Consider the following 27,143-nt stretch of genomic DNA (forward strand, 5'->3'; position numbering starts at 1 on the left):
CGTGCGAAAGATTCCGATGTTGCCCGAATAGTTTCAAATGAAAGAATAGCTCATAAGAGCAGACCTTTTTCGCTCACATTTTACAAAAATAAAAGGCTTGGAAGGCATGGCGAGGAACTTTTTCGCTCCATTACCAACACAATGAAAAGGCAGGGAAAATGTTTTTGGTGAATCCGGTGGTGCGCCAGAGATCGGAAAGACCGAAATTGGATAGCTATGGTTTTTAAAGGCACAAACAGAAACATTTCTCAGATTCGCAAGAATTGTAATTATGTTACTACACCAAGTAAAATCGCATTCTCCTCTATGCAGTATACTTTTAAGTACACACCTCCTATCGCCTTTGGACTGGAGCAGTGGCGTAACACAAAATGTGGGCCCGACCCGGCCAGTCATGCTGAGGGAGCCCCACTGCCCACAGGCTCCTCAACAAAGCACAGGCTGTGCCACACTCCAGGCCGTCCTGCACCACCACATGCGCGCAATGCTAGGTGAAAGATGTAAATATGTTTTTTAATCAAAGCTTAAATCTTTCACTTAGAGAAAATAGGGGGTGATTCACAGTCCCTAGCACCACAATGTACCAGCCACCTCTGCGCATGGCCAATAATAGCGCAGTAATGACACCAGAAGAAAAACAGGCACATGCTGGCTCTGCTGACATGTGCTAGTCTCCCTATGTAACAATAGACTCCAGCTCACTTTGCCCTTATTGGCAGTAAAAAATTGCATGTCACAGGAAGAAAACATGTTATTAGCTGCACAATTAATTCCCGCCCACCACGTGAGAATAGTCTTCACATTGACTTTGCCCATAACGCCAGTAAAAAAGTAAATGCCTCAATTAGGCAATGTCTCCTTGCTCCCTGCACAAATGCCCCTACACCATGTAATAACAACCATGTTAACTTTGCCGTTAGCAACAGAATAAAAGTCATGCCTCAGTAAGAAAACATTTCCTTGCTGGCTTCACAAAAACTCCCCCCAATAACTCCTTCCATGTTAGAAAAATCATCATGTTGACTTTGCCCATGGCCTTAAAAACAGTAAAAAAGTGCCATGCGGGAGTAAGAAAACATCTCCTTGCTAGCTGAACATACTCCCCACAACCACAAAAGATCACTCCATGTTGACTTTGCCCTTAATGCCAGTAAAAAATGCAACGCTACAATAAGGAAACATTTCCTGGCTTACTCCACAAGTGCCCCACCTCTGATCACCAATGTAAGAACACACATGCCGGCCTGGCCTTGCCCTTAATGTGAGTAAAAGGCCATCATGCCACAATAACAAAAATGTGCAGGCGGTCTGTCCCAGAAACTCCTCAACCCTCCTTCATGCAATAACCGTCATCAAGTTGGCTTTTTCCCAAAAAATGACTGTAAAACATGACATGTCACTTCAAGAAAATGACAATGCTCCAGTACACCCTGCGACCCCAGCCCCTGGCATGCACATATAATCACCTTCATAGCCATTCACCCACCAGTCAATCATCCATGCAGCTTTTCTCACATTCACTCAGAATATTCGCACTGCATGCTTGACACGCTCCCCCAGAACAAAGACACACACTTCAGTTTCATTCACAAGACGCACACTCACGCCCATACATAAGCACCATTCACATGGATGCACGTATATACATGTATAACATACATACTCATTCAACTTGAACGCACAATACAGACATACAGCCATGTGCAAATATAAAAAGACTTCCTTACCTACCAGCTTCATAACTGACTCAATGCTGCATCTTGACTCCAGGCCTCCGGCTCCGGCATTACATGCGGACAGGAAGCAGGGAGAGCTTCCTGGTTCCTGTCTGGCAGGGGAGCCGGAGGCGAGCGGCCACTATTCCCATGCTGCGAAACCAGCCGCCACTGCTCGATCACAACAGCCCAGCCTGTGCCCTGACTTTAGTCAGACTGAGGGCTGAGGCAGCCCCACCCGGACATGGGCGGCATTGAGACGCGATGGGCCGATTCTAACCACTTTTAAAGCATGCTCCGCCTTCTAGGCATGCTCTTAGGCTACGCAGGCCTTCTTATATAAAAACTGTTCAGGCACCATTAGGTCAAATTGCCTTGCCTTATGTACGATTCAATCCGAAGAGGCTCCTTTGCTTAAACCTTTGAATAGTGCATTTTTTAGAAAACACTCTCATATATTTCTACATAAATACATACTTTGTCTTCATGGATGTCCAGCACCAGTTCATCCACTGAGAGGAACTACTCAAAGAAAGAATATCCCCTACTTCTGCCCCAGGCCCCGTGCAGTACAAAGTACGGCACGATGGAGGGCCTGGGGGGTTAGGCGCAGGGTGGGGGAGACAGAACGGCGCGAAATACAAGGGGAGGGGCAGCCAAGCGGCGCCCCCACCCTCAGCGTTGCTAGGGAAACCCCACACGATGGGGGAAAGGTGTGAGGAAAGCAACAGGGGGGCAGGAGGAAGTCCGGCCTCCCCAGAGGGACAACAAAGGGCCAGGGGGGTATAAGTACCCCAAGCAAATGCAGGATAGGCACAACCAGGCAAGGAGCTCACCTCACTCGGGTAAGCTCCCAGGGCCTGGAAAAGGGGGAGAAGGAAACGTTTTGCCACCCAACCCACCCAGCAGAAAAAAGGCAAGGAAAGGAGACAGAACAAGGAACAGGAACACCGAGTACTTTCTTCGGTACACGGTAGAAGAAAGTCGTAGGCGGGGGCACGTGTCCAGGAACGGATGCCCCAGGGTAACTAAGACGAGCCGAGGAGAAGGCTGGGCATCTACAACCCCTGGACACGAAGTGCCCAAAAAGCAAGTTGGTGTTATTCTGTGTTTATTATGATTATTATTTGGTGTTATTTTCTGTAGAAAATAAATAAGCCTACGGCCTATAATTTTTCCACAAACAAAAACCTGTCTGTACTATTCTTTCGGGGGAATAGGGTAATAGGAATAAGAGCGACGGGGTGCCCACACTACTCAGCCTAACAGGGCATACACTGTAACCTGAATGCAGTGCCCCCATAAACGCTCTCTGACAAAATGGGATCATTGAACAATGTTCTGCAACAAGACCATCTTGATTTGAGAATCAGATTATTCAGATGCTAGCACAGAGCGTATCCAACCCCAAAGCTATAATCTCATAGGTTTCAATTACGAGCAGAAAGTCTAAACAATGGCAGATGTTTACACTCAAGCAACTGGATAATTTTACCCTGTGAAACAGTGAGCTTCTACACTGCTCATCAAGCAATAACGCCTTTCCCGGTTTATCCCAAACAAGTGCTGAGATTGAATGCAACAGAAGTGACAAGAAGTGTGAGTCGGAACACGGAAGGGTCCCTTAACTAAAAACAGCAATAGACAGACTGTTGCAACCAACATCAAGATGCCTCAGAATTGGGGGGGCGTTGTTGCGCTTGACGAGTATGGCTGCTTGAACGTGAGCTCTGACCTGGGGTTTATCCTTTTATCAGAATATTTCATTGTGGTGCTGCGAAGCTTACCCATTTTGGGTCTCCTGCTACTTTCAACACCCCAGCACCCATTGACCAGCCCCCGGCCACAGGGGTACAGCAGCTACGGAGAAATCGCTGTCCTTAAGAACACTGACCAGCTATCCTGAGGCCACCCGTGCGGCGGCTCCACGCAGTGTGGTTCTGCCAACAACTTAGTGGCCGGGCGCTGCAGACCTGTTGGGGGAGGGGCCGCGCTGAGCCGGCTGATCGCCTCGCCCGCTCGGCTCTGCCTCGGGCTGCAACAACATCATCACAGCAGGGCGATGCCCTGCCATTGCCGAGGACTTCATCGGACACTGCCATGTTGCGGGGGGCCTCGCCCTGACGCCGGAGAACAAAGCCTCCTTCCCGCCTCCAGTTCCATCTGTGGGCGATTGGGGTAGGTCTCCAGAGACGGCAACTGATCAACACAGCGGCCGGGGGCTCTGAGGCCGGTCTCATCAACTGGGGACTGCCTGACCTGCACGGCTCCAGGCCACGCTCATAGGCGCTGACTCGGGGGCCTGGTGTCCTTGTGGCTCCCACTCCCCCCGCCTAGCACTGCAAGAGGTCTGAGCATTGGACGAGGTAGGAGCCGCCACACTTGCATTGCTCGCAGGTGCTGGTCGACCCCTGGCGGGGAGCGCCGCCCGTACAGCGGCCCATAGGCAGTGGCCAGTCTGCTGTTTACTCTGCGCCCCGTGGCGGCCCCTAATTATTTACCACGTTGTCCTGTGCAGCAGGGGCCATCCGCCACACGTGATGTGGCTCATTGTGACAGTGAACACGCGCTGCACCATGTGCCGCGTGGGCCAACCTACCCGTATGCTCCTAATCTGGCGGGACATCACTGTGCCTCCCTTCCCCCGCTCAATTGAAGAAACATTTGATTAATATACAGCATATAGCTGCCGGGGCTTGTAACCAGGCACCAGCACCTGGAGGACTTAAGCCTAGTAATCACCAGTGGGCACCATCAATCTGCCTCAAATACTGCTCACTCTATTGGAGACATTGCTGTGCTGGGTGGGGGGGGGGGCTGATGCGTGGCTCTTTGGCTGGCCTGCTGTGGGCGTCGGTAGGCCCCCTGCATGGATACATCTGTGTACCTGACTCCCTCATTGCTATGCGCTGAGCCCACATAGTTGATCTGTTCCGTCAGGGCCCGCACATATGTACTGACATCTCCAGCTGTACGGAGGTGGTCCTGGGACGCTGAAACAACCTCTGCAAGTGGGAAACCCACTGTTGCACCTTTACTATCCACACCTACGTGAGAGGTCATAGTCCATCTGAAGAGCATAAGACTATATGCCGGAATCAGGCGACCCCACTTGGACTCATTGAAGCTGTCCGGCTCTGGGGCGGTGTGCTCTATGATGCAGCCCCTAAGCCTACCACTGTAAAACCTGCGCAGTATAACGGGGTCCCCCCTCACTTTGGATTGAATCACCTTGCCCTCTTCTACTGCCCAGTAGGTTCAAGTTGGACCCACGCCGACCGATCCTTGAAGCCAACGGGACGGTGCTCCCCGCATGTACAGTGTGCCATCGTCTACTGGGTAGCGGGCAGCCGCTGAGGGAGCTGCACCCTGTCCCAGATAAACCATACCTGGGAGGGTGGCCTCACCCCCACTGAAGTCTGTTAATTGGAACTGCCTGGCCACATGCATACCCTCAGACAGCATGACTAAAGGGTCCAATAAAAAATAGAGCTCATGTACACGAAGACAACGCAGAAATCCGTGGAACCGCAGCCGGAGAAAGAGGCAGCCATGACGTCGCCCTCTGATATCCCAGAATCGTCGAAAAATGTATGAGTATATCCCCTCACACCTCTTTTCATGGCCCCCAGCCCCAGTCCCCTTGAACCACTTTTCATGGCCCCATGCCCCTTGCACCACTTTTCACTTCTCACAGCCCCCTTGTCCCCTTTTCATAGCCCCGGGCCCCTCCCAGCCCTTTTCATGGCCCTGAGCTGCCTTGCACCCCTTTTCACAGACCCTGCACCCTGTGCCCCTATTCACGTCCCCCAGGCCATTCACACCCCTTTCCCGGTTCCCAGGCCCCTTGCACACCTTTTCACGGCCCCCATGCACCACTCTTCTCTCTCTGACCCTGCCCCCTCTTTTTGGATCCTAGCACCCCTCGCACCGCTTTTCTCAGACCCTACTCCCTCATACACTTGTTTGGCACCGCCAGATTCCTTTCTACACCCTCCAGCACTTGACAAACCTCCCCTGTTTTGCTCTTCCATTCCCCTGGCTCGGCTCGAGTTTGGCCCTAAGAGCCAGGCCAGAGCCCCTAGCTTGGCCCTGGCTTGGCTCTAGCCATGAAATCCCTGGCTCCGCCAGCTCTGCTTATTATAGTTTATTTGTTACATCCCAATGCCTGCTGGCAGAGCCAGCACAGTTTGAAAGGCGGGTGTACGTTAAATGGCCGAATCCGAAAAGCTCGCATTACAACATTTCGAAGCCCACTTGCTTGCATTTTGTAATTCGAGCTTTTCGGATTTATTTTTGTCCCCCACTGTGTCTTTGATGTATGCGGGGACACCCCTGCAACCCCCGCAGCCACATTATACCAAACTAGGAGACCAGGGGTCACCCCCGCTCAACTAATTCGGCATTTTGTGATTCAACCTTATCAACTATGCCGAATGCACACAAAACATGCATTCAGCATTTTTTATATGACATTTTCGGGCAATACCGTGAAAGGAAGCTCGTTACATAGAATACCATCCATCACTTAAACAACGAGATCCCTAGCAGGAAAGGAGATTCCAAGCGATGCATGTGAAGTGATGATGTCACGTGCTGTTCTGAACACAAGCTCAGGTATAAGGCATTACCCAATTTGATCTAATGCCAAATTGACCTACTCCAAATTGCCCGCATTTGTTTGGTCGTATTCGTTAGGTCAATCTGAACATTTTAATATAAAAATAGATGGGGGTGGTGTAAGGGAATAGGTTAAGGTGGGAGTGGAGTCAGGGGGATCACCCAACACATTATGGGGGTTGGCGGGGTGCCCCCCCCACCCGCAGTAGGTAACAAATATTTGACCAAATAAATTAGGTCAATTCGGCAGCAGGTCATTTTTTTTCCGGTCAAACGACCTGAATCACAGGTATCATCCAAAAAGAAGGGTCACTTTCAAACACTTGAGAGTTTCTCATCAAAGGCTAACCTTCTCCACTCAGGGTTGTAGAGAAAAATGACAACCAGAACAGATTTTAAAGTCATCCTTGAGAAAAAAGCTCAGAGGTTATCAATAACAACTGAGCTGGAGAAAGGGTTGCCTCAAAGAAGAAGACACCATTTCCTAAATGTAAGAGATCTGCTAGCGGACATAGCTCTGAAGTCAGGGGTCTATCGATACACTAGGAAGTGGGAACATTATGTCAGATAAAACACAACAATGGAACTAATCATGATCTTTGAGAAGAGAAACGCAGCTCTTAGGATGGTGACACTTTTATTTGGGCTTCTCTGATACTCATCACCTGACTCACGAGCCTGACAATTCTTGATTTTATTTGAGGGTTCTGTAATGCGTGGTTTGCCTGCAAAAAAGCTGAACCAAAGCACAAGAGCTTGAGGGTCCAAAGCACAAGAGGTTGAGGGTGGAATGAGGGAATATAGATTACAGAGGGAGCCTAGGTTCCGGAGTATGATGGTAGCGCCCTAGGATCCATGGGCTTATCAGAACAGATGCATTTGTGGAGCGCTCCAGTACTTTTTTTTACTTGAGAGATTCTATAGAGGACCTTTTCAAACAAATACCTGCCACTTTATGACCTCAAGCTTAGATTTCTACTAGCACTTACTACTAATGTTGTTGAGCAATTGCTTGCAATGTTAAATCGGCCCCTGTGGCCTGTTCTTTTGGGGAAGGCTGAAAGATCCTCTCCAAAGGCAATATTTTCAATCCAACCAGCTAGCAAAATTCTACCGCCTAAAGCAGAAATGGCCCTTTGTCATTGGAGCATTGCCCTTCGTACAGGGAACATATGCACCCCATAGTATGCAACTCGGATCTCGCTTGGTGCTCCCTCCCCCACGGAGTTGGGTTCGTAGGGCGGCATTAGAAGGGCTAGCTTTGCAATGCTGACCTCTAGAATGAAACAGTCCTCGTCTCCTGCCATGCAGAGTTTATTGTCTCCATCAGCGCAGCAGTGGGGTGCAGCGGTGGAACGAGTGTGGCGGGACTCGTGCTCCTCCCCGGGATCCTGGATGAGCTGCCATTCCATGTGGTCCCTCAGTTTGGACTGTGACGTGCATGGGGAGGGATATAAAACAAAAACAAAAGACAGGAGGGAATAAAGATAAAACAAAAATGGGTACGGTAGACGACTGAAAAAACTACAAGACAAAAAAAAGCATGAACAGAAAAAACAACTTAAATACAGTGGCATAAGAGAGTGAAGAGAACAAAACTAAAATGAGAATGAGCAAAATGATGGGCCGAAATATCTGAAAAGCAAAAAGAGAAAGAGGAGAAAAAGAATGCAACACTAGTTATGAGGCGCGCATGCAATGGGAGGTGCATGAGTCAAAGCAACAGCAAGCAAACAAGCCGTGAAGGATTCAGGGCACAAGACTGTTCCTTTTGGGCAGGTTATTTATAGGGCGAATGTAGGCCGTGCAGCGAAGCCATATCCATTGCTGGGCCACAGTATAGACATGCGCCCCATCCACTAGTTATCAGAAATAGGCACCCACATAGGCCGCATTGTTGCACACCCTCCAGTGCTTGACCACATGAACTGCAGAAACAGTAGACTCACAAGAAATCAACCAGGAATGCTAGTCGTCACGCAGTTCTCATTGCGTGCGCAAGAGACAATGTACTGCTGCTGCAAATTGTCTAAAGGTTTTCTATACAGCAGTCTTTTTGTCCTCCCCCTCCCCCTGCAGTAAAGTTCCTAAGACATTGCGTCCATCATTGGCTCAGTGTGGGACATTAAGTATCAGCCGTACACCGGAGAGGCTATCTATGTGCCATGTAGATGGCACTTCACACAAATCCATTGTAATTATTTGTGGTGATATAAACAATGAGTCTACAAGAAGACAGTGTAATATCATTGTTGCAGGTGGGTGAGGTGCTGTAAAGACCGCTCAAGTCTTCATCTACCATCATCCATGGCCATGCCCTCATTCAGCCATTGCAATAAATGTATTAGCATACATCCCATCGGCGGATGTATTCTCTTCAAATTAGTGCGTGCTGGCTACAGTGTGCCCTGTTAACCAAATGAAAAATTGAAACCAAAATGAAGCGGCAGGGAAAAAATAAAAACATGCTTGCAATGCAATGCCACCAAGAAGCAAAATAAATTCAGCACCAAAGAGACAAGCTTAGTTCCCTTACCTGGAAGTCTGTGATCACCTCCTTTCCCACGTTACCTATGGGAGAGTCTCGGGACATTGTAGACAAGAAGCTGGAGGATTCTGTGAGATTGGGCATAGGAGACAGGTCGTCTAGGTGTTCCTTCAGACCTTCACCAATGTGGTCAACCTTCTCCAGGAAGGTCTGCAGCTCTTTCCTAAAAGTCTTCATCCTAGAATTGATGGTATCCAAGAGCTCTGGCTCACTTAAAGCATCATGCCCCTCTTCCTCGCCTTTCACCGACTGTTCTGGAAAGCTGCTGCTCAGGTGCAACCTTGCATCACAAATCAAGCTATCTGTGTCAGTGATGAGATGGCCAACAGTTCTCTCCAGCCTCTCTGCCTCCCGTTTGATGTTGAGTAGAGACTCTGTGTCTTCTCTCGTCCTCAGCAACTCCACGGAGCAAACGTCGCTAACTTCAGATGGCTTCCCACTCCCAAACCCAGAGGTCTTCTCGTACATTTCATCAGAATCACTCTCGCCTCCTATGGGCCCCTCTCTCTTTGGTTGTGGGATGCGACATTCATCACTGTCGCTTTCCTTCTTCCCTGTATCACTCTCCGCATCGCTGTCACGGGGACTCGAATTGCGAAGCCCCAGGTGAGAAGCAAGGTCATTACGTTGAACGTTGGACAGCAAAACACGGTTTTCATATTGAAGTTTCATGACCTTGCCACTCAAATCATTTATCTGCAATCTAGCTGACTTCAGTTCCTCTTGAAGTGAGCCACCACATTTAGTAGCACTTTCATCAATCCAACTCAGCTCATGGCTGGGATTGAATTTAAATTTATTTAGTTCAGTCGTCAGCTGTTTGTTGTGATCTTCAATTTCTGAGATTGATCGCCGCAACAACTCCGCCTCCTCCTCAACGAACTGCAAATGGCGACGCAGCTCTGTTGCAGATTCTACTGAGTCTCCAAACGGCGAGGTAGGAATGCTTGAAATGTGATCCCGGTTCAGAAACTCTTTCTCATATTGGCCCTTCATGTCCTCCATCTCGGCTTTGATGCCTCGGTTTTCCACTTCCAGCTCCACAATTTTTCTACCTAAAATATTGGCTTCCTCTTCTACCAGTTTGAGCCTAAGTTTCAGCTCTGCTTCTCTTGTGCTTGGCGGCCCACCTGCTTCTCCGGTGGGTAGCGGGCTATCCACGTCCCCATAAATTGACTTGTATTTCTCAAGTTCTTGTTCCAGTTCATCTTTCTCCCTTCCCAGTTTCGCCATCTTCTTACGCATCAGCACTGCTTCCTCTTTGGCAAACTGAAGTTGGCACTTCAAATCAGCGCTGTCCTCCTGCTAACGAAAAGAAAACAAAAAACAATGCAAACAAATTACCACCTTTTAGCCAATCGTTATCTTTCGCTGTTTACTAAGGTCAATGCCCTTGGAAACTCTTTAGGTTTGAATCCATGTTTGAGAGACCCAGGACCTTGTGTGTATGCATTACAGTGCCTTCATATTCTATCTCTAATGTGTTTGAAGAGCGTGTGTGGCAGGCTTAGACTGGCCTATGGGGTAATATGGCAATGCCCGAAGTACAGGCCCAACATGCAGGTGTGGGGTCAGTTTCTTTGGTCGAAGTGGGCCAGTTTGATGAGTTACTGCACTGTGCAACTAGTAGCTTCGACAGTGTTACTACTGTGTAAATATTCTTTAAAATGCACAATTTTCAACACACTATCAAATAGCTCCTCCTTGAGTACTACCTAGTCTATCACAAAAGAAACATTGAAGTTTGCAATTGTGGGCCACTTTCTCATTGGTGCCCGAGCCAATTTTATACCCCACTCTGACCCTGACGTGTGGAAACTGACAATTCCAAAAAGTGTAGTCAGGAACTCATTCATTCGTGGATTTTGCAACACACACCATTTTGTTAATTTCTACAAAGTAACAGGAATATCATCGCCCCTCATACTCATCACAGTTTTTGGTGGTAGGGCTGCAATGTCTTCAATGGCCAACTCAGATAGTCCTGGAAGTTTCATGTATATTTCTAGCAGCACCCGGGGCCGGCCGACACATGCCTGACGTATCAGAATAGCTGTTTGTCTAGTTTAGTGAAATTCAGTCCCTTAGATGAACGCTGGTGTTTTTTTTCTGACCAACGGCTACCTTTCTTTTGGACACATGACCTACGCGCTTTGGATACAAGCACAAACCTTTGGCTGCAAGCCTTATGGCTGGGTTTAAAATAAACTCTTGTATGAATTGTGCCTCAATAAAGTTATACCACTTTATTTGCACTCTTGCCAGGGGTTTGGAAACTAGGAGGAGGCTCTGGATGAGGCCTGTTTTTGAGCAGATTGTTTGAACCTCCCATGCTGCAGGTCGCATTACATGTCTGTGATTGATGAGTGAGTGTGCAGTATCTTAGTCACCCATCAAACCAAAGGAACCAGATAATGCTTTCTTCCATTCTGAATGTGTGGACAAAGATGCTCTAGGGTGCTTTCCTTTAACCTTGAGTCCTTCACAAAAATGAGTGTCTCATTATACAGGGTTGTGTCTCTTCCCTGTCCTTCTGAAGTCATGCTTGGGCAGTTGGTGTTAGACCTGGAAAGCTTTACCTGGTCTTTCAGCGGCAATGCACATTGTGGCTTTGGGTAGATATGTTGCCTAGTGTGGTCTAAAATATTTCTGTTGAAAGCAGGAGACCTGAGTACTTAGTCCAGCCCCCCACTTGATCATACTCTGTGTTGCGGATCAAGCCAATCGATACGTTTATTTTGCCTCAACTCCATAAATCAAATAGCTCAGTGAGTCAATTGTCCATTCCATACCCACATTTCGCTCCTTTTCACAAGGCAAATTGTCATTATTAAGTGAATAAACCACCCCATTGCAGCGACTTTGCTTGTGCTTTTATGTGCAGTTCTCCCTACATTTAAGGAGCTGCCATGAAAGAAGATTATCTATTCATTTATGATGTAAAACTATGCATTTGACAAAATACCCCAATCAAACTTACTAATAAACTTACTAATATTATTAAACGTATCCTCATTAATATATCTCATTAATATATCTTTATTTCCAGAGTTAATGTCATGTTGGTACAAAACGGTTCTGGGAAACAACGTTGTGTGCTGCGTGGAGGCCAGGATGAGTGGTTTCCGTTTTGTCAAAGTAAGAACATGATTACAATTTCAAGTACAGAAAGGCATCTCGCATCACGAAATTGCATGATTTTATAAACAATGGAAAGAATGCCCTCACAAAATAAGAGTGTTTCAATCTTAATGCCCACCAATCAGTTCTCTAGAACAAGCTCTGAACCCAGATTTGGTGTATCCGGGCTACGTTTGCCAACAGCCTTTTATGTATATTCAAGCAGATGGGCAATGTGTCTCTTTGCTCAGAGTGCCTGCATGTCTGTATGCCCTGACAACTTAGCAACTAGGTATTCTGTTTCAGTGTCATCAACTGTTTTGAGACTATGGAGGTCATTACGACCTTGGAGGTAGCCATGCCGCTATTCCGGGTACCAGGTCTGGGTTCCTGGAATGGGGAAATACCGTGCCATTCCGACCTTGGAGGGCCCGGTATTTCCCCATTCCAGGAACCCATCCCCATTCGAGCCCCCATAGGGCTCAATGGGAATGGGGAGCATGATAACAAACGGGCCCGTTAATGACGGGCCCGTTGTTAGCATTCTGGTCTGCTCGCGGGACCGGCGTCCTTACCGGGTCCCGCAAGCAAACCTCGTAATGCGGCGGTAGTAATCGCCCCCTATGTTTTTGGAGACGGTTCAGGGAAAATAAAAATGTATTCCGATATCTTCTATCAAGATTATTAATCGAAATAAGAGGTTATCAGATCAAACAGCAGAACATCTAGGTTTATTTTATGGATGCAGCACATTGCAAAGGTGTATGGTAGACTGCAAAGCAGATTATAGTTTCAGAAGCGGTATCCAAAAGCCAATAAAAGTAAGCTGTGACTTGTGTTTGAATAACCAGAAGATGTTGGAATTCTCTAATAGCTATGCAAAGCCTACGAGGAAATGCACCACTGAATGGCAATGATTCCCTGAATCCCTGTCACGCTCAACCAGGAAGTTGGGCGAGTAAGGAACAGTAATTTAGTCAGCTTGCCCATAACCAAGACTATGGCCCTCATTACAAGGTTTCCGGTAAGCCAGCGGCCTACGGGCAACCTCGGCTTACCGTTTCCACTGCCTGATATCCCAGTAATTTGATAAGTTGAAGGAGACAAGGGAGTATTTTCTTGCTTGTAACGTTTTAAATTGTACACGCGAACTAATTGGACAAAAAACATGCATTGCAAATTAGAGGAAATATGACATTTGCATAATTTTATTGAAATAAAAAGCTGTGAAAAGCCTTTTTAAGGTTACAACACAATACCAATATCTGCCCTGGATACCACACGGGTCACCACGATTACGCAAAGGAATCCCCTCGCTGAAATATGTTTTAAGTGGCTGCAGTATGATCATGATGTGATCCACCAGCAGTGTAGCCCACAGTATTCTGTCCTTTGGACACATATGGCTTGGGAAGTTGGCTAATGTTACTCTGGCTTGGTATGCACACGTGTATGTGTGGACATGTAAGTACATTTGGATCTGATGAGAAAAACATGCTAATTTAAATGGCTGAGTATTAGTGTAGTTTTGTTTCCCACACAACAGTGCCTTTGCCAAATTATAGCACTCCCAGGATTTTCCTTCATCATCTGGTATTTACCCGTGTAGGGCATTATTTGTTCTGGTGCAATGCCCCACGGCTATGCTCCAGTAAGTCTGGTCTTAACACCGGATGTCGCCATTGGATCATCACTGTACAGTTCCAGAAATCCCGAGCTCTAGACATGGATTTTGGGAGGATTTCCTTTGCTCTCTCTCTAAGGGGTGCTTCTACTCAACAAATACACTCCATGAGTAGGTTTCCAAAGTACAGCTTTAAAATGACTTGGTTTCTTCCTTGGTTTCGTGCCCTAGGGTTATGTTTCTTGGATGTCCACAAAGATGAGGCATAGTCTGTGTCATCTTTTTGTGCAAGACAGAATGGGTGTCACAATCGGCTGTGTGGTACAAAGGGACTCTGAGGGCCTCATTACGAGGTAGGAGGTAGCCATGGTGCTATTAGCACTATGGCTACCCCTTACCGCATACCGGGTCCAGGTTCTCGGAATGAGTACTTACCGGGTCATTCCAACCTTGGAGGATCAGGTAAGTCCCCATTCTGAGAACCATTCCCCATTCCCATTTGAGCCCCCATAGGGCTCAATGGGAATGGGGAAGGAGCTAATAACGGGCCCGCTAATAGCGGGCCCGTTATTAGCTCCCTGGTCCCTTAGCGGCTCCCGCTAAGGGTGCCTGGTAAAACCCGGTGCCCTTAGCGGGACTCGCTAAAGGACCTCGTAATGCGGCAGTACGTTAACGGCAACGGCACCTCGTAATGAGGCCCTCAGCCTTTCATTTACAGAGGTCACTTTGCCGTTGGGTTGATATATTTTGGACGGTCTCCATTTCCAGTCTCAGCTACCTCAGTCTGTAGTAGTGACCATTTTGGTGTGGTTTGGGCGTTGGTAACATATTCTGCAAGTTTTTAAGTCTCATGCACGGCATCCTATATTGCTGCATTGAACAAGCTGTCCACATATGTTCAGCTCCATTTTCTCCTCAAGCCAATTTCCGTTCTGGGTACTTTTGCTGAATGCAGGAGGCTTTCAAAGTGCCATGAACGACTGCTGAATCTCTATCATTGGCATTTTCTGGATGTTGTCAAACATTTCGCCCAGTTGGAATGGGAGTGGTTGGAAATGTATTATTAACCACTGTGCCTTTCCCAATGGCCCCCTAAGTGTGTTCCATTGGAACAGTATAGGTTTAGTAACTCTACCCGATTGACCTGTAAGGGCTCCACTGACTTTAGAGCCTTTGCGATATCCTCGCCCCCTGAACCCTCATTCGCTCACAGCAGGAGGGGTTCTGCGTGGTAGTGATCTGAAACTACAAAAGTTCCTTATCTTCTCCACTATATATGCCAGGTTCAACCTTTTCATAACATGTTAAATCAACCCCATATCACCTTTCACTCCACTAAGACTTATCACCACTCCATGCCCAAGTAGGCTGAACGATGGCTCTAGCCTTCACATGGGAATCTCTCTCTACTCCCATATCCCACTTGATAAAGTACTTAACTTGACTACCCACACCCTCTTCTACCTTACCCACTTCTGTGCACCACTTCCATCTGGAGTGGCTGTCCATGCGCAATTGTGATCTACCCAACCTGGTTATCTTTTGGTTTTCGATCCTATATCTAGCTACTCACCCCCAATGTATTCATCCTCTCTGTACCCCTAGCCTTTGCTCCATTACCCTATTTGCTCAGCATCACTAACCCCTGACATCAAGTTCATCCCAAAAGTACCAGGATTCAAGTCTGCTGCCGTCCCATGATCACCCACTCTGCCTTACCCTTTCTACACAAGTGTATATAGTGCAAATTGATATTTTAGAACATGTAAATACTCCAAACAATTACCTTTCAATAAGTTCATTAGTAATCATGGTTTGTCAGTCCCATGCCCTCTTGCTTTCCCGCTGCCTCCCTAATACACCTTGTTAACATATCTGTTCTTGCATTCCATTTAATATTGTAAGGAACCCAGTCTTCCGATTGTGCAATCAACCATATGTGCCTTTGTACAGAGTTAGTTGAAGTTATTCTGCCTATTCTAATAAACACACTATACAAAATGTGGGAACAGAAATTGCCTTTGGCAGTTCCTAGGGAATTGCAAGATTTAAATGTAGCTGCCTTCTCTTGAAAGAAAGCAGAAAAGTGATCTCAAGGCAAGAGTGTTAATACAGCAACTACAACAGGGAACTAGGGGAGGGACGTTTATTGGCTCAAGAGGGAGAGGTGTTGGTCCATTTGTACCATTTTTACCACCAGGTCCTAATCAGTGTGCATATTGCAGACAGGAGGGCCACTGGAGGCCACAGTGTCCAGCCTTGTTGAATAAGGGTAGCAGAATATATCAAAGAAGGGGAAGAGGACGTCAAGGAGGACAAGGTATGAAATAGCGGTGGATGGGTAACACCTGGGTCGACAATTTGCTCTGCGCCAACTGTGATAGTCCCTATTAACTCCAATGTATTCAATAATCCAAGAAAGTCTTTTGTCACTAATCAATACAATACTGAGGATTTCTCTTGGGATTTCTAGGAATAGGACAGACCTCAAATGAAAATGGAACCAATAACCGTTCCTGTGGATCAGTCAGGACCCTACGTTCACATGAGAGTTGGGAGATAGGAGCATCGATTTCTATTAGAGAAAGGGCCGCAAAAGAGCTCCATGGATAAGCTAAGGTTCCAGATATTCCTTTGACTGGGCATACTAATATTTCAGTAGGGTTTGCTGGAACACCTGTAGTTACTAAAGTATCGGCCACAGTGCCTGCCCTTTTAGGACCAGCAGCCAGTGAGATACCATTCTTATTAACTACACAGTGTGGAGAAAATTTGTTGCCGTTACATTTGTTGAAAAAGTTGTGTGCTACTATTTATTGTACACCAGATGGAGTGCACATTACAGTATGTACGTCAAAAAGGAACCAGTTTTTAGCCAAACCGTTGCCACCCGAGTTTGATAACATCCCTGATACTTTACAGGCAGTATCGGATAATGACATTGGTTTTATGGATATTTCCCAGTAAAAATACTAATTCGACAAGGAGCAATTTATCTGTGTATTCCTCAGTACAAGGTGTCTCCTGAAGGTTATTCAGCCCTTAAAACAATTGTCTCAGACTTACGAAGACAAGGGATCGTAGAAGAAATAACGGGGAGCGTATGTAATAGTCCCATTTTACCTGTTTTTAAAAAAAGGGAAACGGGTCTACCATGTCATCTTGTTATTGATTTAAGAGCCATTAATAAGATTGTAGTGCCTCACTTTCCAATATTTTCAGACATTACTACCAACTTTACCATGATACTGCCATTTGCAGAATATTTTTCAGTAATTGACTTCAAAAAGGATTTTTTTTGTTTAACATTACATCCAGAAAGCAGATTCTTGTTTGCTTTCTGCCTCAGTGGGAGAGCGTATACTTTCACTAGAATACCACTGGGTTATACAGAAAGCCCAAGCATATACAGTAGGGCACTTAATCTGTTACATTGATTCAATATATTGATGATTTGCTTATAGCAGCTCCCTTGGAGGAACTCTGTAAGCATGCAACTATATTGTTATTGTCATATCTAGCCTGCATGGTCATAAAGCATTTTTGAAGAAATTGCAGTATTGTAGACAGGAGGTAGCATACCTTAGCTACCTCCTGTCTAAAGAGGGTAGGAAACTAGCACCTGATAGAATACAAGCGATTTCTAAAATGCCACAGCCAAAGATGCAAAAACATGTAGAGGGTTTATCGGCGCTGCCTCTGATTGTAGACAATGGATACTCAATTTCTCGCTTATTGTCAAACTTTTCATACAACTCACGACTAAACATGTAAAGGATCCAGTGCCACAGACTGTTGAACATCAAGAGGCATTTGTTTTGTTGCGCACAGCGCTTTGTTGTGCTCCCGTTTTAGGGACTTTGGATTATAACAAAGAAGTCTTTTTGTTTGTGCATGAAATTGATGGGTGTGCTTTGGCTATTGTGACACAGGAACATGGAGGAAGGAATAGACTGTGCAGCTATTTTTCATCCATGTTAGACCCTGTTGCATGTGCTTTGCCTAAATGTTTTCGTGCAGTATCAAGACAATGTGAAGGTATGGTTTTAGGTCACTCTTTAACCGTGATGGTACCTCACTTGGTCGATGTGCTTTTAAACAGGACTCAGACGCAATATCTGACTACGGCCCGACTTACAAGATATGAATTGATATTGTTTCCACCACATATCAAAATTACCCACTGCAACACACTCAATCCTGCTGAACTATTACCCATATCAAATCAGGGTTTTGGATATATTGAGGCAGCCAATCATAATTGTATTTTCCCAACTGAGGGAGACACCAAGGGCCGAATTGATTTGCGAGATACACCCCTTCCACAGCCGGAAGCACAATTATTTTGTGACGGCGCATGTTTTAAAATGCCTGATGGAACGACAACCGCAGCCTATGCGGTTACTACTTTAAAAACAATATTAGAAATTTAATGAATACCCTTTAATTCAGCACAAGCAGCAGAAATCATAGCTTTGACTCGTGCTTGTGAATTATCAGAAAATCTTTTTGTAAATATTTTTACTGACAGTACGCTTTCGGAGTAGCACATAATTCCAGAAGACTATTTCCGGAAAGGGGATTTTTGACTTTGCATGGAACTAAGATACAGCATGGTTCCTTAATATTATGACTTTTGTCATCTCTAACGCTACCAAAGAAACTAGCAATAGTTCAATGTGCTGCCCATAAGAAAATAGTGACCGGAATTTAAAAAGGAAATGATTTTGCTGACACTATAGCTAAGCAAACAACATTAGATTGTATCCTTGGGATGTATAATGCTGAGAATATTAGAGGGGCTCAGGACTTAGGATGTATGGAGGAAACCTTTGTCAGCATTAAAGAGATACAAGCAATGGCCACTGAAGAGAAAATCAGGGGGTGGGAAGGCAGCTCTGCTATGCAGTATGAAGAAGGGTGTTGGGTCACAGGCTCTAAAAAACAGTAGATTCTACCTAATGCTTGTGTGCCCATGGTTGTGCGTATGACCCATGGACCAGCCCACATACATGCCAAAGCTATTTGTAAACAATTGGAAAATGTTTGGTGTAATTTATTGACTATCACAACAGCTGAGAATGTGGTTAGGAACTGTGTAATATGTCTAAACCATAATGTAGCTCGAGGGAATACGGTCTCCACAGGAAATTTTGACCCTCCTACCTTTCCATTTGAAGTGTTGCATTTTGACTTTATTGAATTAGAAAGATGCATTAATTTGACAAATGTGTTAGTAGTAATCTGTGCCTTTAGCAAATGGGTAGAGGCTTTTCCCTTGAAAGATAATACCGCCATCTCCACTGCGAAAGTTATGTTGAAAGAGTATTTTCCCAGGTTTGGATTACCCAGGGAAATTTGGTCTGATAATGTCCCCCACTTTATTGCAGAAGTAATACGAAATGTGTGTGATGGATTGCAGATAAAAAATAAATTTCACACAGCTAACCATCCTCAAAGTGCAGGGTTAATTGAGTGCCACAAGGGAATTTTAAAGAACAGGATAGCTAAAATATGTGCGCACAGAGGACTTAAATAGCAAGAGGCTTTACCTTTAGCATTACTCTCTATGAGGACTACAGTTGCGTCCAAATCAAGGCTATCCCCTAATGAAATTGTTATGGACAGTCCAGCTAATGTTTGGGGTGCTGCAAGACCACGGTCATCGAAAGACATTGAGCACCCACTGCTTGTTGATTATTGTAAACAATTGACTGAACAATTGTGTTCTATCCACCAGCAGGTGAAGGATAGCTTACTGCACAAATATTTACGAGAAGGACATCGGGTGAAGCCTGGAAACCTGGTGATGGTCAAAAACTTTCAGCGAAGCACTGCACTGGAAACAAGTTGGTTAGGACCATCCCAAGTGTTATTGGCCACCCAAACTGCAGTTTGAGTACATAGGAAACGGCATTGAATCCACGCTGTTCACATTAAATTGGTTCATTTGCCCTCACCCTCTGGTGAAGATCATCCTCTTTCATCTGAAATAAAGGATTCTTGCACTCCTGTGAGTTTGTCAAAATCTTAGATAAAGTCTTCAAAACTGACACCCATCTTGTTTGAAGATCATACTATTCTGGGAGCAACTAGATACAATTTAAGACCCATGAAGGAATAGGAGTGCCCACTGGAGACCTACAAAGTGCAGATCTGATACTGAGGTCAGACTGTGCCCACTGAAAACTTACAAGTGCGGGTTTGATAGTGGGGTCAGCCTTGCACCAACGCAAAATCAGCATGTCTTGATCCCTGTGCACACCAGGGGGTAACGGGGAATCAAAGGACTGAAGAAGAATCTGTATTATGGAGTTGCATCCATTCGGTGATCAAACTCAAATGAAAAAAAAAAAATGTGACTTTACCTTCTCGCTCACAAAAACTACGGACAAAGGAATATCGGATAGTTATATGGACATTTTGCATGATTTTCGTAATAGGACTTTCTGCCTTCTTCTGGTTCTTTGAACATGATTCTGTGCTTAAAGACACTGAATCCTAATGACACTAAAGCTACTACCGAGCTCCCTTTTACCCCTCATGTCTTAACCCATACTCATCACCCGTTGGATGGGTAACGTAATAATTCATATGTACAGGTTTTGGATAAAGTTCAAAAAGTTATTAATAGAATAAATTGTTGGCTTTGTTCACATGTTTCTGCAGAGTGGAGATGGAATAGGGATAATATATTATGCAGTCCCAGTTAATAGATCAATATTTTGTGCTCTACTTTCTTTATCTCATAGTAGGTTGATAAATGATTGGGATAGAGCACAAGCTTCTCCTGGAAGGATAATGCTTAACACAACTATTAAAAACCCTGAAATATGAAATAACACCTTTAATGGCAATCGTTCAAGTCTTAATATGGTGTCTAAACTCCCATAGAGATCCTATATTTCTTATATGAATGTTACATATCCTTTATTCCAGGTAACTCATAGGATAGGAGAACCTCTGTTTGCTATTGGTAGGGGTAAATATAATATGCAATCCTTTGATACTATTGTTGATTATACCAAGTACACTAATTCCATCCTTCCTTATGGGAATTGACATTATGTTTGTGAGGATGGGAAAGTATATAAGCGGTTGAAGAGGGGTTGGACAGGCGTATGTTATCTTGCTAATATATTTCTTGGAGTTTATGTGGCCTCCACAGATAATATACACTAGCATGTAAAATTGCAGAGAGGGAAATTTGGACCAGACTGTTACTGATGCCCAGGTAGCAGCAGACTTTTGGTAGGAATAATACCATTGTTAGGGTTGGATATTAACTCTAGAGGCATTCGTAGACTCAGTAGAGTGGTAGAAAGTATGTTGAACGAGACTGCAAATATATTTGTGAATTTAACAACTGACAGAATGCTATTAGATTGGTGGCACTTCAAAATAGCACGGTGTTGGACATTCTCATGGCTGCATAAGGTGGGGTTTGCAAATTAGTGGGCTCTTCTTGGTGTACTTACATACCTGATAACGCTAGAGATATCTTTGATGCTATTGATGGATTACATGTGTTGTGAGAAGCAGTGCATTATGAAGTGCGACAGGAGAACAGCTGGTCCCAATGGTTTTGGAGTTTGGTAAAGGAATTACGGTCTATATATTGTTAGTGATCTTTGGTTTAATGCTAGGTTGTTGTTGTTGTCTCCAACATCTTTCTTTGCCCTACGCTAATTTCTTTTTTTTTTGCGATCAAAATCCTGTTCTTTTAGTAATATTCAAAATGGAATCGCATTTGTCAGTCATTGAGTAGAAACAAAATAGGAATGTGCTCATGGCTTCCTCTGTCAGTCATTACAAGAAAAGCCTGGATCTGTGGAGAGGGCATTGATCAGTCACCTGGCCTTAACTGATAAACCTAGTTTAAATAACATTAAGGATCGGTCCATCTATTTTGCAAAGTAAGTTAAGCTGTTCCAATATGGCTCTATTCTCTTTTTAAATGCTATGTAAATGCTGACTGCACCAAGCAGAGGTTAGTTACACATTGAGTAATAGTGTTCAGCCTTTCAACTTTGTTAAACGCACGAAAGGTATCTTTTTAAGGTTATACAAATAGGGAGACCATTGTTGGAACATAGAGCAAGTGGATTCTGTATTTAAGACCTCAAACATAAGTCACCGTCCCTGAACTGGCCGAAAGAGTTTGTCATTAAAGCCATAAGTAAAGTGGAAACTCGCAATAACAACTGTTGAATATGTAAATTGTTCTGCCTCGTGGGGATTAGGGCATTATTATGAATGTAGTGTTGTTATCTCTTGTAAATGAATAACAAATTACCTACGCTAATGCAAGCTTCACCTTTTGTATAAATCTGTGTACTATTCAGGCACTTCACTTCTCCACTCTCCATGAAATACTGGTCGTGGAAGAACCTGATGTCCGCTTGAGAGTATGATATGCGCAAAATAAATCTTAACTTGTAATTTTGAAACTCTGTCTCATTGGTTCCCAGGACAATTTTATGCCCCAGTCTGACCCTGTATACAGTAAGGAGGATAAGACGCAGGGCCTCTGTGAGGATGTGAAGGCGGATGATGGGGGAAAACGGGACGCACGGCCAAAGGAGCCCGCTGTGCCGCGGGCGTGTGCGGCGCCGAACGCGGGCGCCGGGAAGGCATCCCTGTTAAAGGGGGAGCCTTGTCGGCGTCCCGCGACGGTGCCAGCGTGGCGGCCGCGGCTGCTCGCAGCCGCAGCGCCGCGTGTGGCCACGAGGACCGGGTTCACTGGCGCTGCGGCTGGGAGACCCGCGAGCGCAGCATACCTTGGCGGCCTCCGGCGGCGAGCGGCGGCGAGGCTCGGGAACTGGAGAGCCCGACTCGTGCCGACCGCTCGGCGTCGGAGGTGCGCCAGACAGCTGGGCAAGGACCCATCAGGGGCACCCCACCAGAACCCCCTCCTTACCTCATGTGGGGCAGACCCAGAACGGTGGCTTGGGGCCTCAAGCAGGACGGGCCTCCGGGAGACATGTCTCGAGGGAGACACATTGTTGGGGGAGCGGGGCCAATGGAGGGGGTGTGGCTAACAGCAGGGAGGGGAAGCTAGAACCAGGCAGCCAGTATAAAGGAGGAGGGGGGGAGGAGGCAGCGCTATTCATAGAGGGTGGGTGCCTAGGGTCCCCACCAATCAGACAGGGGGGAAGGGAAGTTGTCCCCGATTGGTCCTTTTTCCCTCCAAACCCCAGGTATAAAAGGGACTGGCCTAATGGCATTTTTGTTGCTTTTTGCAGGGAGAAGGAGAGGAGAGTGAGAGCAACTGGTGGGCCTATCCGGGTCCGTGAGAGTAGGAGACACTCAAAAAGAAGAGGAACTCCTGGTGCCTTTTACTCACAGTGAAGTAACTGTGGGGTCAACCCTGGAGTTCAACTACCTTGGTTAAGACACAGTGTAATAAAGGTCTACAAAAACTCCACTTCGCCTACTGTCCTGATTTCCACAGCCTCTCAGAGAGCAGGCACTGTAGAGGCCGGGGGCAAGAGGCAGAGGTGGAATGCCTGACTCTGCACGCACACAGATCCAGACAACCAGGAGATAGTGAGAGGTGGGTGGAACCCAAGTGGGAGTGAGGCTTATAGCTGCCCGATCGCACAGAGGAGGAGAACCAAGGTAAATTCCACAGAGCACTGCAGAGACACTCAACGCAATCCACAGTCAGATTGCTGAAGCATGTGATGAAAGGAGAGTGAATTCTGACAGAAACCTGAAAGGAAAGTTGAAAGATTGAAGTTCCGGAACACATGAAAACATCTTTTTATGATGTTACAATTATTTAACTCTTTTGCAGTGTCTAAGGTCATAATTTTTGCAAAGTTGCCACACAGCTCTATTGTAGTCTGCTTGGATCCCTGGTTTCACAATTTCTGGCTTCTTGCTAGAATATCGATTTGCAGCTGAAGTTTTATTCTGCGTCATAAACAGTTGAATTCCTTTGCGTTTAACAATCCAAGTCCATGTGGGGCACACTTAGCAAGCATGGACCTGTCTCATAAGCATAAATGCCCATAAAAACACAAATGCACTCTGGAGAGAACTAGCAATTAAAAACACATGACTAACTTCCTTAATCAATTTTAAAAGTAGAAATGCAAAATGCCAAACAGAGCCGGGGTACCAACATGCACAGGCGTGCATAAACGAGCTCAGGTTGCTAAAGACTTCATGCTAAATAAAATGAACACCAAGTGGGTAAAATAATACATTTTGTGTCCCATCACTAGCATTCCTGAAATTTGTTGCTACATTTGAAAATTAAAAACATGCTTTTCTGTCTAGAGAGAAAAATAGCAGTACGCCGTAAGATGTACGTCTGACTGACTAATGGCACAGTTAGGAAGTCCATGGTAATTCCTGGAGAAACAGCTGCTGGTACAACGGTGGTTTTGTGACTTCAAGACACTCCTAGAGCTCGTGCAGAGTCACGTGTTGGTGACATGTGCACACCATGTGTTTGTCCTAATAAAAGGGACGCACGGCTTCCCATGCATCAGTTATCACACAGACTCACTGGCTCCTGAGTAGTATTTACCAAATGCATGCAGGAGGGGGTGCGGTCCTAGCCAGCCCCATAACAACTGGCGATGAAGGATTTGTTATGAACCTGCATGCAGCCCGGTCATGCTGGTGCATGCATCTTCGAGTGCCTGCATATGGTGCTCGAATCGTGTCGGGCCCGTCCCGACGACTGTCGGCCATGCCGGTGAGGTCCCATTTCAAATGGGCTGACCCTGACAGAGAGCCTGCAGCGTCTGTGCAGATATGGGCTCCTGCCTGAGGGGAGAAAGAGACAAAGCGGGCCTGCCTTGACGCACTGAGGAATTCCGAAGTCCAGCCTGGGGGAGGCTGACCGTGGCATGGCCCGGACCACTGCCACATTAAGTGAACTACCTCCCGCCTGGGGGAGGGTGACCGTGGCATGGTCTGGACCTCTGCCGCATTACATGAACTATCTCCCGCCTGGGCGAGTGAGGCAACGCTTGGCCTCTGCAGCATACAACTCCCACCTGGGGGAGAGGAGTGGTGCGTTGAAGACTGCTGCTGCACTGTTGGAGGGCAGACTCATGCTTGGGAGAGAGAGAGAGTGGCGCAGCTGCCGCCAGTGGCTTTCAGTGATGAATCTCCTGTCTGGGGGAGAATTAATTCAAGACTTCCTGCCTGGAGAGACCAGACATCTGCATAGCAGTTGTGGCACCAGGTATCAAGGGTGGGTCTTGTCTGCACGAAGAGGAGCCTCTCCCTGGCCTGAACTAATATTCTCTCACAGCCGCGTACATCTGTCCAATGTTCCCCACACAAACTGCAGAGGCGCAGCAAATGTGGCCCCCAGCTGTACTGGGTTCGGCTTTGCCTGCTGGTACCAGGGACCACCTGATCACCTATATCTCTTGGACTAATAAAAGTGACGAGTGGTCTCCCAAACCCATGACTATGCCTTTCCTTGTGGCCAAGCTGACCCAGAGCGCGTGTCAGGACGGCCTCCCCCCCTGCTCCCAAACAGAGGATGGTGTGTGAAATCAAGCTGGTTTCCTGCATTTCTCCAAGTGCCTAATTAGGACTCAATAAAGATATACATGTGGTTCTATGTGTTACTGATGTGCTTAAAGTGGCCCCAGTAATTATGTGTATGTATGTGAAGCTGTGATCCCACATACTGTTTGCATGCTTAAAATGGATCCAACAACCGATCACAGTGTCGTCTGTTGGGGGAGTTCCCACTTCCCCTGTTTAATAAAGTTTCCCCCATGATGCATTTGCTACCCTATGATCAACTGCCCGACTAGAATGTGCCTATACTATAATTGTATGTGACCAAAGAAATGATTTGTAATGTAGGTGTTTTGTGCTGTACCTCATGCTGCATCATGCCATTGCTTTAACATTCATCCTTGGCATGGGATGTTGTGAGTTCAAGCCCCACCTATGGCTCGTGCAGAGTCACATGTTGGTGACACGTGGCACACCATGCGGTTGTCCTAATAAAAGGGGCACACGTCTTCACGTGCGCCAGTCATCACACGGACTCATGGGCTCCTGTGTCGTATCTGCCGAATGCATGCAGGTGGGAGTCCGGCCCTATCCGGCCCCATAACAGACGGTATGTGAATGAAACCATTCAGGGAGCTTTAGGAAGGCTTAACTCTATGTGGTTAGAAGACGTCTCATGTCTGTGTTGCCCCCTGAGTGAAGAGTCTTCTGGGAGAGCCTGGGCCTGCACTGGAGGGACCAACACCTTGTTAATACGATTAAAGAAAGGCAAACTCACATTAAAGCTTGAATTACTACAAGTATTTTAGTTGTTCCTAGTCACTGGCGTCGCCAGGAATCAAATTTAGGAGGGGCACAGAGGGGGGCCAAAGACAAAAGTAGGGGTGGCACAGACAAAAGCAGGGGAAGAACATGGTCACTGCTCATCTTAGGTAGACGGGTTTCAAGGGGGGGCATAGGGTTTCACAGGGGGGGCCCGGCTCCCCCAGGCCCCCCAGTGATGCCACTGTTCCTAGTACTGTAGCTTTTCATTGCACCCGACCTCAAAATTGTTTTCAACTTGCTTATTACCCTCAAATCATTGCTAGTGTTTGTCTGAAACCATACAGAGTGGCTCCCATTAGTATTTCAACAATTTCAGTGAATTAAACCATTTTCAGTGTTTTACCTATTCATTCAAAGTCAACTTTAAAACCAATTTGACAAGTTTGCCATCATTCTTGTGGAAATTGGGATTGATATATTTACTTCTGCATTCCTGAAACCTGTTCTCTCTCTTTCTATCTCTTTATATTGCACATTGGGGGGATTGAGGGGTGTGCGGGGGAAATAGTAATCGCATTGCTTTGATTTGAACAAACCCACAAAAGTATTATTTCTGTGCAGCATTATTTTTCCCATCATTGCTCCTTGTGATTAAAGAGATTGTTTAGTGTGACATCACCCCATTGGTGATTATTGTATAACCATTAAAAATAGTGTGATATATATTGTGAAAACCATAAATAAATATTTTAACTTTGCAAACCAGCCTGATTTCTGGTTCAATGTGACCGGGGGGATGGGGGGGGGGGGTTAAAAGAGAGTGGCGTGATATAAGTGGTACATCGTTCAGAATAAAATAACTTATAGACACAAATAAATAATTAAGGGTTTTTGTTGTGCATCCCACGCTAGGCATTGACTTAGGTGAAGTGCCGGATTGAAATCACTTACAACCTTGATAGAATCAATGTCGACGTAGTGTGGTCGTTGAGAACAAATGGTGCAAAATTATTGTTTCTAAAAACAGTGTTGCCTTTAACACAATATATTATTTTTTGGGGGGTTTGCATGGGTGTGTTAGTAGACGATAAACAATTCATGTATCTTTTATTAACAAACTGATATTTAAGAGCTTTAAAAGTGGACTAGGGTTTGTCAGAGACTTAGCATTACAAATATGAGATGGGTGGCGTGATAGGTGCACCCACAGTGGAGCTCAGAGTTGTAGAAAGTGTTGTAACCTTACCAGCATAAC

The 27,143-nt window shown here is 45.9% G+C and overlaps 1 protein-coding gene across 5 annotated transcripts in view; it reads right to left on the reverse strand.

Moving 5' to 3' along the window:
• The window catches only part of MTCL1 (microtubule crosslinking factor 1), a 669,362-nt gene that overhangs the window by 207,497 nt on the left and 434,722 nt on the right, over positions 1–27,143 (reverse strand). For 2 of the 5 annotated variants that reach the window (XM_069613397.1, XM_069613400.1), the window contains exons 5-6: positions 8,872–10,185; positions 7,610–7,765 (exon numbers count right to left, since the gene is read on the reverse strand). In XM_069613397.1, coding sequence (XP_069469498.1) covers positions 7,610–7,765; positions 8,872–10,185 — 1,470 coding nt within the window. Of the gene's footprint in view, positions 1–7,609; positions 7,766–8,871; positions 10,189–27,143 lie in introns of all 5 variants that reach the window. The other 3 variants (XM_069613396.1, XM_069613398.1, XM_069613399.1) reach the window with 2 other exon arrangements.

This window comes from Ambystoma mexicanum, chromosome 5p (genome assembly GCF_040938575.1).
Source record: "Ambystoma mexicanum isolate Mex_15411 chromosome 5p, UKY_AmexF1_1, whole genome shotgun sequence".
Classification (NCBI taxonomy): Eukaryota; Metazoa; Chordata; class Amphibia; order Caudata; family Ambystomatidae; genus Ambystoma; species Ambystoma mexicanum.